This window comes from Apteryx rowi, unplaced genomic scaffold (assembly GCF_003343035.1).
Source record: "Apteryx rowi isolate R43461 unplaced genomic scaffold, aptRow1 scaffold_662, whole genome shotgun sequence".
Classification (NCBI taxonomy): domain Eukaryota; kingdom Metazoa; phylum Chordata; class Aves; order Apterygiformes; family Apterygidae; genus Apteryx; species Apteryx rowi.
Window position 1 is genome coordinate 281,107 of NW_020450941.1, and position 12,271 is coordinate 293,377.

The window sequence follows — 12,271 nt, forward strand, 5'->3', positions numbered from 1 at the left end:
CGGCTCCGAGGGGCTGGAGTGGAGGGGGGAGCACATCCACCACACACACGAATTTGGGGATTCCTTTGCCGATCGTCTCTCGGACGGCCGCGGCTGGAGCGCTCCCGCCGCCCGCTTTGCTCCGGGTTTTGAAGCAGTGCAAGTAACGGAGGCACCTTGCCGCGGCGGGCAGGCTCTGGCGGAGCCGCAGGTTCGGCCGTGGCGGTGCCAGCAGGGATCCTTGTGCAGCGACCCGGCTCTCCCGGCCCAGAGCTGCCAAATGACCCTCGTGGCCCGGCCGCGAAAAGGATTGCGGCTCGGCRGGCAGAGGGACAAGGTCGTCTCGCTGGGCCTGCGCTCCCGTAGCGGGAGCTTGGCACGTAGCTCGCGAGCGCCTGTGATGGCTTCCAGTCCGGGGCGCGATCGCTAGCTGTGGTCACGAACAACGGCCGCCGGGACTTTGCTCTTATCTCCGAAACCTGTCCAGAATCGGCTCTTAGTTAGCGACATGGAAAGGCCAGTGAGATCATGACTTTCCCGCACGCGCGTCCCTCGCTTTGAGGGCTCGTGGCCTCACTGTTCACGTCTGCTCTGTAGCAGCCGTTCAGGACTTTGCTGAGGCCTTGAGCTGCGGCTGGCAGATAGCGAGGGTCTGTTTAACAGCTCGATAGTTTGGGCTGAAGTTTACTCTGGGGTTAAGACCGGTGGCTTTTTTGCCCCCCGACCTCTGGCGGTAAGTGTGGGCTTAGGCCACCTTGCGTGGCTGGTTCTGCCTCCCCGTTTGCGTCGGTGTCGCAGCGCTGCTGTTGCGTAGGGAAACGTATCCGTAAGAGCCTGAACGCCTTCTGAGCCGTTGGGAGTTTGCTCGAACTTTGAGCGGTGTTTCCCGGCTTGGGCATCGCTCTGTTCTTCCCTATATAAATTCAATAGCAGCAAAGTGCTTTCGGATGGCGCACGTGAGATCGCTTGGACGTTCTGGAGTGGTTTGGAAAACATTTTACGAGACTGGACGCAGTCTGGGATGCACAGCTTTTATTGTGATAAAATATCGCGGGAGGTTTTTCCCTTGGGTTCGTGGCTCCCGTGAAATGTTGTGGCTCACGCGAGCTTCGGAACGAAGCTGGCAACCGGCTTCGTAACGTCGTGTGAGCGAATCTGTTATCAGCTCCTCGTGTTCTGTGCCCGTTAGCGTAGGCGATTTGTTTGTAGCTCGGGAAATAATTGGCTCATCTGCAATTCCAAAATTGAAGCTGCTCCTTGGGCTCATTCTAGTCTCCTTCTCCCTGGTGTGAGTTATTGATTTTGCTGGAGTCGCTGTTGTCTGAGAATAGCATGAGATCGGAATTGGTTTCTTAGCTTTTTATAGCCCTGGGTAACAACCAATTCCCTCGGCTTAACGACGCCTTTGGGGATTAATTATTCTTGCTCGCATCCAAAATATGGGACAACACTGGTCTGTTGGCAAGGGAAATAGGGAAGGGAAATAGGGAGCATTAGCGCTCTCTCTGGCCTGAGGGCTCGTGGAGCTGCAGGCAGCTGCTGCCTTTTGTCGTGCTGGGCAGGGGACGGTGCAGCCGGCTGCAGAGCCTGACCCTCAGCTGGGAAAAGCTGCGGGTTCCCGGGTGTCTCTTGGCCTTCGGGACACCTTAACTTCACCGGCTCCTTCCTTGTCTTGCAGCCGTGTTACCTCCGAGACTGGGAGATGCAGGTCCATTTTAAAATCCACGGGCAAGGCAAGAAAAACCTCAACGGAGACGGCTTTGCCATCTGGTACACCAAAGACCGCATGCAACCAGGTAAAAACGCTGTCGGCAGCTGAATCCTGGCCTGGCAAAGAGTGGGGGGATTTAATTTGGCCCTCTGGCTTCCCTGCCTGGAGCACGGGGGTCCGGATACTTCGTTAAGGGTTCAAGGCTGCGTGGAGCTCTGTAGCGCCTGGCTCTGCTCTCTGGCGTTTGGAGCCTTGTTCTGCGATGTGACGTGGCTCCGTCTAACAGCAGCGGGTGAAGGCTGGGGAGGAAAGAGCCTTCCCTGATGATCCCCCGTAAAAAGATAAATTAAAAGATATAAAAAAAGACTTGTGTATGTGTTTTCTACAGAATAATGTGACCTGAGGGTAAATGCGTCCCTGTGCATTTGGAAAACACCTGCCTCGTTACCTGATGCGGAGCACAGCGTGAAGGGACAGGCAGCAAACCCTTCCTAGCCTTGCTGCTGTTATTAACCTGTCCTTCCTTCTAGGACCCGTCTTCGGAAGCAAGGATAACTTCCTGGGCCTGGGAGTGTTTGTGGACACCTACCCAAACGAGGAGAAGCAGCAGGAGGTGAGCTGGAAAGGCTAACGGGGCCGTAACGCAGGTTRTTGCTTGCTTTGCAGCCAACGCGACTCTGTGGTGAGGTGTCGGTAGCGCAGAGGTTTTTGGGGGGGCTCTTAAACGATGGGGATCAGCTGGGTGCTGGCGGATGCTGCTCTGCTTCCTTTGCAGCGTCTCCAGCGTGCTCTGCGTAGCTGCTTTTTGTATCTCCTCCCAATTCCTAGTAAGGCAATAACCCTTCAGACCTGCGAAGGGCTGCGGGTTAGATCTGTTGTCAGCTTTACGCAGYGAAAAGGCTTCGAGGGCAGGAAGAAACCAGCTGATCGCGCCACCCCTGCGCAGGCCTTTTCTGCGAGCTCTCGGCACTTTCGGAAAGCTGCCAGCGAGCAGCAGCTGAGGTGAAGCTGTACCGAGAGCGAGGTCTTCGTAGACCCTGAGCAGAGCAGTATCCGAGCTGCCCGTCTGGGATACCTGCTCCCCAGGCCTTTCTGCGTGGTGAAACCATTTTACAGCAGCTAAAACTGGGACGCTTTTCCCGCTCTGAGGAAAGCGGGATTTTTTTCAAAGGTCTTGGGACGTTGAACCATGGGAGGTTACGAGCAAAATGCACGCGCATCTTTGAGAAACGCCCGTCTGAGCGACCTTTGGGTTCCTGATGAATCAGCTGTTTGCTCGGGGTTTGTTGGCGTCCCTTCCTGTGGAGAAGGGATTGCAGAGGCAATTAAAACCAGGCTTCGCCCGCACCGCTCTTGGGATCGGTTTTGTCACGCTTGAAACAAAGCTGGACCTTTTCTTACTTCCATCAACACTGTTTTTTTTTCCCCGAGACCTGGTTAGTTTGGTGTGAAGCCCCCACCCTCCAAGAGCTCATTTATTCTTCAGCTTGATCCTGGGGAGAGCGAGCCGAAGGGCTCAGTTCGGATGCGCCCTGACCTTGGAGCTGCTAAACAAATGTTGAGTAACTACCAGCTTTTGTTCAAACATTAATAGCAGCCTGCTCTGGCACAGGGATGGACTTTGCGCGTGTATCGGAGCCTGGGTAAGGCCTTTCCGAGCCGTCTGGCACAGCGTTAGGGACAGCGCTTGGGGATTAGTGTAACGCTGGAGAGGAGAGGCTGTCCCGTAGATTTGCAGGGCAGCGGCTGTTCTCTGGGGTAAAGGGACATGCAGCAGGTCGTATTTAAAAGAAAAAACAGTCTGCAGGAAAAAAAAAACAGTCAGAAAAAAAAACACCCAGCCTGCACCTGTCCGTGGTGGCTGACGGGTCCCCGTATCGCAGCGCCTGCTCGGGGCGCTGGCTTTGCCCGAGCGAGCGGCCGTGCTGCCCRGTGGCCATGAGAAACGCAGCGTGTTGGCGGTGCTTGGTGCGGCTTTCTTCCGTCGGTGGTGTTTCCTGGCCGCGTAGCCCGGGATTTGGCACCTAACTCCCAAACCTGTCTCTGCTTTAGCCTCCGCTAAGCGGATAGTGCGCTGAGCTGTCTAGGGAGGAAATTCCCAGGGGACGGGTTGATGCTAAACTCTGGTCTGTGACTGTCTTGCTTCTGTGCTCTTTCTTGCTTTGCGATAACCCTGGACTCAGGCTCAGAAGAGGAGGTACAGCCCGGGAAATCAGGTACTTGCTCGCGCCGACCTACCCTTTTCCAAGCCGTTTAGTTTCGCCTTGTCTCCCTGTCAGTATAACTCCAGCCGCGTGGGTGAACGCAGTAAGGGAATTCCCTCATCCGAGCTCCAGAAATCCTTACGTGACCAGGGAGCTCAGTTAGCACCAGCCTGGGAGCCAGGCCTGGATTAGCCCTGCTGCTCCAGCCCCCAGCAAGCCTACCAGGGCTTTCGATGCTGGCAGCATGCATGGAAGCTGTTTCTTCTCCATCCTGGACCTTTGGGAGCTGAGGCTGACCCAGAGGAAGGCTGGGAAATGGAGAGGGATCTTGCTGTCTTCTGCTGAGACTAGGCGGGGGAGGCATGGGCTGGGGAACGAAGCAGTTTTGGGGGCTCTTGGRCTGATTGTGGCTCTCATCTGCGTGTCGGACCCCGGAGACGTGGTGATGTTTGCCCAAATCCGTCTGTGTTAGGCGAAGCAGGTTCGAACGGTGTGCGCGGAGCGGGCGGTGTCCGCAGCGGATAGAGCCGGGCCGTGGCTGCTGGGGCGAGAGGAGAAACTCATCCGCGACCTTGTCCCCTCACAGCGCGTGTTCCCCTACATCTCGGCCATGGTGAACAACGGTTCTCTCACGTACGACCATGACCGGGACGGGAGGCCTACGGAGCTCGGAGGCTGCACGGCGATGGTGCGCAACCTCAACCACGACACCTTCCTGGTGATCCGCTACGTGAAGAGGAGACTGACGGTGAGCGCTGCCTGCCGCAGCACCCTGCCCTGGGGCAGCRCGGGTGACGGGGCCCAGCCTGACCCCTCTGGGCTAAGGGAGACTCTTGTGTTTCAGGTGATGATTGACATCGACGGTAAGCATGAGTGGCGAGACTGCATCGACGTGCCAGGAGTGCGCCTGCCCCGCGGGTACTATTTTGGGACCTCTTCTGTCACTGGAGACCTCTCAGGTACTGCTGAATTCAAGCCTTGTTTCCCAAGCGGCTCTGGCAGCTCTTACGCAGCTTTGGGTGCCTGAAGGTGCCGCTCGGTACGTGGTGGGGTTCACAGAAGTGCTTGAGGACCTTTCCATGCTTTGGCACTGCCAATCCATGAGCAGGAGCCTCATTCTTTTGTCTCGCAGCAGCTCTCGAGGAGCCAAAATCCCCGTCGGGGCGTGTTGTTCCCCCGAGCACTTTGTCTAGGCAGCTCTTCCTGTTTTGCTTGGAGCTCCCTTTGCGCCTGGCTTAGGCCGAGTGTAACCTCCGGCAGGCTGCGGGCGCGTGGCCCAACCTCAGCCGGCCTCTCTTAACGCCAGGACAGAGAAGTGGCTGCACTAGCTCAGCCCGGGAGACCGTCGCCATCGGGGGCTGTAAACGGGTGCTTTGGGAGGAATGAGAACAGGAGGAGCGTCGAACATCACCACCGCTCGTGGTGTGACCCACGGTGCTTGGGTTAGCCCTGAAGGCGGCGTGGGAAGCGCTACAGTCGCTGCAGACACCTGGGGTGTTAAAACGCCAAGATGCTTGCCCTGCTGTCTGCCTGTGACTCCGGGACGTGCCTGGAGCGTTATTTTGCGTAGCKCTTCGAATTTCGTAACCCGAGAGCTATCATCCCATCTGCTGTYGCGGAGGGGACCAGCCAGGTGTGTTTGGAAACGGTGGTGCAACGTGGGCTGATGTAAATCAGATTTGACGGAAAACTAAAGCGCTCTGCCTTCCCTAGTTTAATACTTCTCTCCCAACGCTGCTTGCGGTGCCACGAGGCCTGAAATTACCCCACTGTGTCTCTTTTTAGCAGGTTTTAAGCCCGATCCAAATTATGCCTCTACAAAAGCACATTGATCGCCAGTGTCTGGGCCCTTTGTTGGCTCCAACAAAAGTTCCTTTTCTTCCTCGGATCTCTGCCTAATGCCCTGGGAGCCGGCAGGCTGGCGGGGAGCACTTACGTTGTGCCACTAATAACTCTGCGATCGCAAGCAAAAGGAAATAGGGTCATGTGAGGTTGATTCGAACGTATTCCCTTCGGGTGGCCGAGTGGTTTCGAGTCAGATGATCTCCTGGTTTGGGTTGTTGTTTCTCGGTTTTAAGTAGCTTAAAGTAGCTCGCAGCCCGGCACAGACCCTGCCTTCAGGAGGTGAGTTCCCCCCTTGTGAGGGGAAAGCCGGCGCCTTGGGGCTGTTGCCGAAATCCTAACCTTCCGCGGCGCCGACTTCCCTGGCCGGAGCCCTGTTTGCGGGTGACCTCTCAAGACCTGTTTCTGCTCTGCTTCCAGACAACCATGAYATCATTTCACTGAAGCTTTACCAGCTGACGGTGGAGCGGACGCCGGAGGAGGAGAAGCGGGACAGAGAGGTGTTCCTGCCTGTTGTGGACAACCTGAAGCTGCCGGGAAGTGAGTAGGAGCCTCTGGCCTAGAGCAGGGTGAGATGGGGGCCGGCAGGTCCCCCCGGCCCGATCCTAGGGATGGTGGGACCTCCAGGGTTGTGGAGCTGAGGTGCTCGTGGAGTGGAAACATCTCTCCGGCAAACCAGCCAAGCTCCAGCTGGAATCGGGAGGTCCTTGCCCCGTTGCTCCCACCGGCAGCTGTCCTCACGCACTGCGCGGGGGGCTGCAGAGACGCATCCGAGAGCCCCTGTGTGCCCTGAGGTCTCGCAGCCCCGTGACGCCTCTAGTCCATGTGATGAGCTGCCCCGTGTAGCTCGTCCTCAGACCTTTAAGAAGCCAAACCCCGCCGTGGCGTGAGCCTGGCACGGTGCACGGGGGGTTGGCGTGGGTTGATTAGCCACCCGGTGCAGGCACATCTCCRCCGGGTTTTTGGCCTGACCCTGTGCTGGCCTCTTTGGGGGTTCACGGGCTGTTTCTCCCCGCTGTCGTGCAGTGGAGGCCCCGCTGGAACCCATGAGCGGCCTGGCTCTCTTCTTAATCGTCTTCTTCTCCCTCGTCGCCGTGGTTTTTGCCATTGTCATTGGAGTCATTGTCTACAACAAGTGGCAGGAGCAGAGCCGGAAACACTTCTATTGACTTGGGAACCCRCCCGGGATGGCCCGTCGCTAGTCTTCGCTAGCTGCATCCCGACTCCCATCCATCCCAGACTATCCGGAGYGTGATGGACCGAACCTTACGGCAGGGACCCTCATGTCCCCTGAAAAGCCCAGTGGGGACGGCTGCCGTTTCTTGTCAGGCTCCGGGACTCCCGCGTTGCTCCCAGCGGGAATGGAGCTCCCCAGCATGGTGTGTGGGGAGCTGAGCATCGCTGGGATGGACCTGTCGTCCCCCGAAGGCCCGTTTGGAGCGGGAGTTTGCTCCGTGAGTCGTTTAGGAGGACGGGCTGGGCCGGGGGGTGTTGGCAGCTCCGAGTCTTTCCTCTGTGATCCGGAGAAACCGAACGTGGGGAGAAATCGCCACCTTGGCTGTGAAATCCTGGCTGAGGGAGATCCCAGCTGAACAGAGCCCGGCGATGTGCCCGCTTTCCTCACCGCACTCGGACGGTAACCCCTTGCAGTGGCTTGTCCCGAGCCGTTTTCCGATCAGGATTTGCCACAGCAGTCCCCAAAACCAGGCCGCTCCGGGTGCGGATCATACTCCTCCTCGCCGGGGAGTGCGGTGGTCTGCTCGCCTTCGGAGACGGCAGCACTGCCCTGTGACTCTTGCCCTTTCCGCAGCGTGTCAAGGTGCCCGGCGCCCCCTCCTCGCCAAGGGGGTCTCTCCCAAGCTTTTAATCCTGCTCCGGCGGCGAGGGATGCTTTCCGTCGCCTGTCTTAGGCCATCTTTGGAGACTGAACTGCTTCTGTTTGTACCTCAAATTCCCCCACCGCCGTGCAACCCCTCTCCGTGCCCTCTTAGTCGCCGAGGTTTGGTCTCCTCGGACATCGGATGCTGACGGTTTTCCCTGGCGGCGAGGCAGACCGAGCTGGGAACCTGCCTGGCTGCTGGGTGCTGACATTCCCATTGGGAATTACCGACTGCTGCTGCGTCTCGGGGCTCGGCCCCCTTCCCTGCCCCGCGGGACCGCTGCTGAGCATGCCGCCACCTCCGCACGCCTCCCATCCCAGCGCCGCCGTCCGCCCCGGCGCYGTTTGCATGTCGTGTTGTGGCTTGTGGCAGATTTTTCCGAGAGGTCGGTGCTGCCTCCCTCAGCCAGGCGCTGGTCCTGGGCCTTGCCGAAGGCCGCGGAAGAGTGGAGCCGCGTGGGGCGAGTTAGGCTCCGGCCGGCCTCTTGGAGCCGTAGCTCTCGCTGCCTTTCAGGGAGTTGTAGTTTATTCCTACCTCAGTGACTGCTTTTTTTTTTTCCTTTTTTTTTTTTTTTTGGGGAATGAACTTCTCGCCGCGTTTCTCCTGCCGGCGGTCGTGGGAACAGCTCTGGGATCCTCCTGCCCAGCTCGAGCGATCCCGGCTGAAGCCGCCTCATCGAACTCAGCCCCATCCAACTCGTTTTCCGCAGCGACGTCCTTGCCGGTGTCAGAGGCGCAGCCGGGTCCTCCTCGCCCTGCTGCTTTCCAGGGTGTTTGCTCACCCAGGACACGCTGGTGGCAGGGGGGACGTGGCCCCGCGTGGGCGCCGGTGGCCGCGAACGGGGTGTTGCGGGGTGGGGGGCGCGTTTGGAAGTGCCCCAACGACGTTGCGGCCTGAAAGAACAGTTTCTGGCATTTGCCTTTTTTTTTAATTTCTTTTTTTTTTGCCTGATGACCAGAAATTGGTAACGCGCCTTTTCCTCGGACTGTAATCGGTGTCTTGGAATAAACGTCGGTGTGTGTGTGACGTGGCCCTGCTGCCCTCCTTCCCGCGGCCCCCCCGAGACTTTGGACGCGGGAGGGTCTGCGGGTGCTTTTCCAAGGCGCCTGTAAGATGAAGCCCGGCGGCGGCTCGTCCCCAAAATGACGTGGTCGAGCGCGCGGTGAGTTGGCGTCGGCTCTCCGGCACCGCGGCCCAAGTTGCCTGTGCCCCGAGTAGCAACCAGCCCTAACCCCGCTCCCCAAAAGCGGAATAATGGCTTCTTTCCTTGTCCCCTCCAGTGCTCAGCTCGTGTCCCCGGAGCAGGGGGACGACTAAGTCAACCGTCACTCAAGGCTGGCTCTGGGTCTGGCTTTATTAAAGAGGGGACGCGGGTAYGGGACGGCGTGGTGTCCCCTCGATGATGCATCGTCCCGTGTCGCAGTGTCCACCGGCCCCATAGGGGGGAGAGATGTTTCCACTCCCTCTCTGGAGCCGGATACGGCGCCGCGTCAGGGTTTGGCCTTGTCGGCGGCCGTCACCACCTTGGTCACGTCACCGCCGCCGGAAGGATGCAAGCTCCGAAGAGGGTTAACCAGCTTCATGGCCAAGTAGCCCTGCAGCGAGGGACAGCGCGAGCTTGCGGCGGCCTCCGCGGCAGCCGGGAAGTGGGAAGGGGCTGCCGTGGCCCCCCCCAAAACTCACGGGGGCCGAGTAGACGAAGGCRAGGAGCAGGGCGACCAGCAGGAACAGCGCCAGCCCCACGCTGATCCTGCAGCGGTTCTGCTGCCACACGGCGTAGCGCAGYGTCCGCAGCGGCGCCTGCAGCCACAGGAAGGACCAGTCCGGGCGTCTGCGGGAACACCGGCAGCTCCGGCATCCTCCTAACCGTGTCCGGCCCCGTATCCCGCTATCCCGCCTCCGCTCGGCTGCCCCGGCTCACAGGGGCGGTTGGAGGGTCGGGTACATGTTGGGTTCTTCCCGTCCTTTCCCCGCCGGCCGCTCTTCCGCCTCCTTCGCCGTCAGCAGCTCCAGGCTCAGCTCGAGCTTCCCCTGGCGGCGCGAGAGCGGGGATGGGAGCCGGCGTTTTGGGCTGTCCCCCTCTCCCAAATCGTCCCCTCGCCTCCTACCGCCAGGCGCCGCTTGCCGTCCTCCTCCAYGGAGCAGGGCCACCAGCCGCAGGCGCACCGCTGCCGGAAGAGGGAGAAGCGGGGGGCCCGAGTGCCCCGGCACAGCCAGGACCTTTGGGTGCCCAACAGCTCCAGGGTGCAGTGCCGGGGGCGCCGGGCCGGCTGGGGAAGGCTGCTGAGCTCCAGCTCCAGGACACCTGCGGGAAGAAACGCGGAGGAGCCGGGGTCCATCCTCGGTGGTGGTGGTGGGGGGTTCCCGGCCCCGGCGGGCGGTGGGATGAGGCCTCACCGAGGAAGTCGTCGGCCGAAAACTTGTCGTTGTCCCACACTTGGAGGATGAGCTTGGGGGGCACCTTCAGCACCGTCTCGTCCAGGCTCCAGAAATGCTCCTGCGCGGGCGGAGGGGGGCTCTGCTCGGCCAGGTGCCCTCGTCCCCGTCCCCCAAAGCCTCAAGGAGGGGGGGGGTCCCGGGGGGGGGCCGCTCGCCTTTTTGGGCAGGACGCAGAGCCGCTCGGCGGGCAGGTAGTCGAAGGGGAAGACGAAGCGCCAGTTGAAGCTGCCGTCTCCCCGCAGCGAGCGGTAGTGCACGTCCGTCTTCTGCTTCTGCTCCTCCAGCCCGTCCAGCCACCTGCAATGCCACCGGGGGGGGGGACACACACGCTGCCAACCCCCCCGGTCCAGCCCCCGTTGCCCCCATCCGGGCCGGTGGGGGCCGGCGCCGCTCACCCCTTGACGTAGATGTCACTCATCCTCTGTCCCGTCAAGGTGGTGTCCTGCAGGTCCACGTCCCTCGTGTTCCAGATGATGCAGCGCAGCTCGTACCTGGGGGGAGGACATGTGGGGGGGGGGCCGTGTCACCCTGGGTCCCCACCACCCTCCCCGCTGAGCTCCGTCCCGCTCACCTCTGGGGTTTGCGGGGGGTGATGTCGACGGGGGGGCCCGGGGGGCCAAGGCTGGCGGGGAACACGTCCACCCACATCTGCAGCTTGCCCTGCGCCGGGACGCGGGGGACGCGTGGGTACTGGCAGCCGCCCGTCCCCGCGTCCTTGTCACCTTCCCCCACCAGCATCCCTCCCTGCCCTGTGGTCCCCATCACCCCAGGGTCCCTGTCACCCACCCTGGCATCCCTCTTTGCCCCAAGGTCCCCAGGGTTCCCCATCACCTCCCCAGCAGCCCTCCTTGTCCCAGGGTCTCCATCGCCCCAGGGTCCCTCCTTGCCCTTGTCCCCAATGTCCCCATCACCTCCAGTGTCCCCATCATTCCCCCCAGCATCCCTCCTTGTCCCAATGTCCCCATCGCCCCAGGGTCTCCATCATCCCCCCCAGCATCCCTCCTTGTCCCAATGTCCCCATCNTCCCCATCACCTCCAGTGTCCCCATCATTCCCCCCAGCATCCCTCCTTGTCCCAATGTCCCCATCGCCCCAGGGTCTCCATCATCCCCCCCAGCAGCCCTCCTTGTCCCAGGGTCTCCATCGCCCCAGGGTCCCTCCTTGCCCTTGTCCCCAATGTCCCCATCACCTCCAGGGTCTCCATCATCCCCCCCAGCATCCCTCCTTGTCCCAATGTCCCCATCACCCCAGGGTCTCCATCATCCCCCCCAGCATCCCTCCTTGTCCCAATGTCCCCATCGCCCCAGGGTCTCCATGATCCCCCCCAGCATCCCTACTTGTCCCAATGTCCCCATCGCCCCAGGGTCTCCATCATCCCCCCCAGCATCCCTCCTTGTCCCAATGTCCCCATTGCCCCAGGGTCCCTCCCTGCCCTTGTCCCAATGTCCCCATCACCTCCAGTGACCCCATCATTCCCCCGGCATCCATCCTTGTCCCAAAGTCCCCATCAACCCAGGGTCCCCATCGTTCCCCCTGGCATCCCCCCTTGCCCCCATCCCTGTCATCGCAGTGTCCCCAGGGCCACCCCGGGGTGCCCCCGGCCCTGCCTGCTCCAGCCCGGGCTGGGTGCTGTTGTAGAGGGTCCGGGTCTCGAGGTGCTCGGGGACGAGGTGGCAAGCGTGGAGCAGGTGGAGGGCCAGGCGCTCGCGGGGCGCCCCGGGGTGCCGGTACGCGGGGGCGCCGCTCTCTGCAAGGACGAGCCCGTCGCACTGCGGGCCGGTCCCCGGTGCCCACCCGCCACCCGCCGCCCCGACCCACCGAACTGGGCGAGGAGGAAGGTGGATCCGCCGAAGGTGACGGCGCCGCCGTCGGCGCTGAACTCGGGTGCTGGCAGCCCCCGCGCGCGGGCGAAGCGCTCCAGCGCCCGGCTGGGCGTGAGCTGGTCCCTCCAGCGCCCGGGGCCGGCGCTGCGGGCACGGGGTCGGTTGGGGCAGCTGCCACCGTCACCCCCCAGGCCATGGTGGCCCTGTGACCCTGCTCGGGTGCTCTGGGGTGGCCCCGGTGCCTCTGCCCCTGTGCCACCCCACTGTGCCACCCTGGGTCCATCCTCCTGTGCCCATCCATAACCATCTCCCCATACCCATGCTCCTGTGCCCACCCAAAACCATCTCCCCATGCCCGTCCTCCTGTGCCCACCCATAACCATCTCCCTATGCC

The 12,271-nt window shown here is 61.3% G+C and overlaps 2 protein-coding genes across 4 annotated transcripts in view; one reads left to right on the forward strand and one right to left on the reverse strand.

Annotated features, from left to right (window-relative positions):
• The first annotated feature begins 94 nt into the window (after positions 1-94).
• On the forward strand, positions 95-8,642 carry LMAN2L (lectin, mannose binding 2 like). Of its 3 annotated transcripts, none has more exons than XM_026085249.1 (7): positions 95-1,775; positions 2,221-2,303; positions 3,874-3,906; positions 4,367-4,642; positions 4,739-4,853; positions 6,157-6,276; positions 6,763-8,642. In XM_026085249.1, exons 1-7 carry the CDS (start codon positions 1,682-1,684, stop codon positions 6,903-6,905), a joined length of 864 nt encoding a protein of 287 aa, XP_025941034.1. In that variant the 5' UTR covers positions 95-1,681; the 3' UTR covers positions 6,906-8,642. The 3 variants fall into 3 exon arrangements, with proteins under 3 accessions (XP_025941034.1, XP_025941035.1, XP_025941036.1); XM_026085250.1 differs by having other exon boundaries at positions 125-1,775; positions 4,481-4,642; XM_026085251.1 differs by lacking the exon at positions 3,874-3,906 and having other exon boundaries at positions 131-1,775; positions 4,481-4,642.
• A 464-nt stretch (positions 8,643-9,106) lies between these two features.
• Positions 9,107-12,271, reverse strand: part of FER1L5 (fer-1 like family member 5) — an 18,566-nt gene continuing 15,401 nt past the window's right edge. Inside the window, exons 37-46 of the mRNA XM_026085277.1 lie at positions 11,873-12,021; positions 11,662-11,801; positions 10,627-10,715; positions 10,451-10,546; positions 10,211-10,352; positions 10,014-10,113; positions 9,725-9,921; positions 9,538-9,647; positions 9,300-9,447; positions 9,107-9,211 (exon numbers count right to left, since the gene is read on the reverse strand). Of these exons, the coding sequence (XP_025941062.1) occupies positions 9,107-9,211; positions 9,300-9,447; positions 9,538-9,647; positions 9,725-9,921; positions 10,014-10,113; positions 10,211-10,352; positions 10,451-10,546; positions 10,627-10,715; positions 11,662-11,801; positions 11,873-12,021 (1,276 nt within the window). The remainder of the gene's footprint in view (positions 9,212-9,299; positions 9,448-9,537; positions 9,648-9,724; positions 9,922-10,013; positions 10,114-10,210; positions 10,353-10,450; positions 10,547-10,626; positions 10,716-11,661; positions 11,802-11,872; positions 12,022-12,271) is intronic.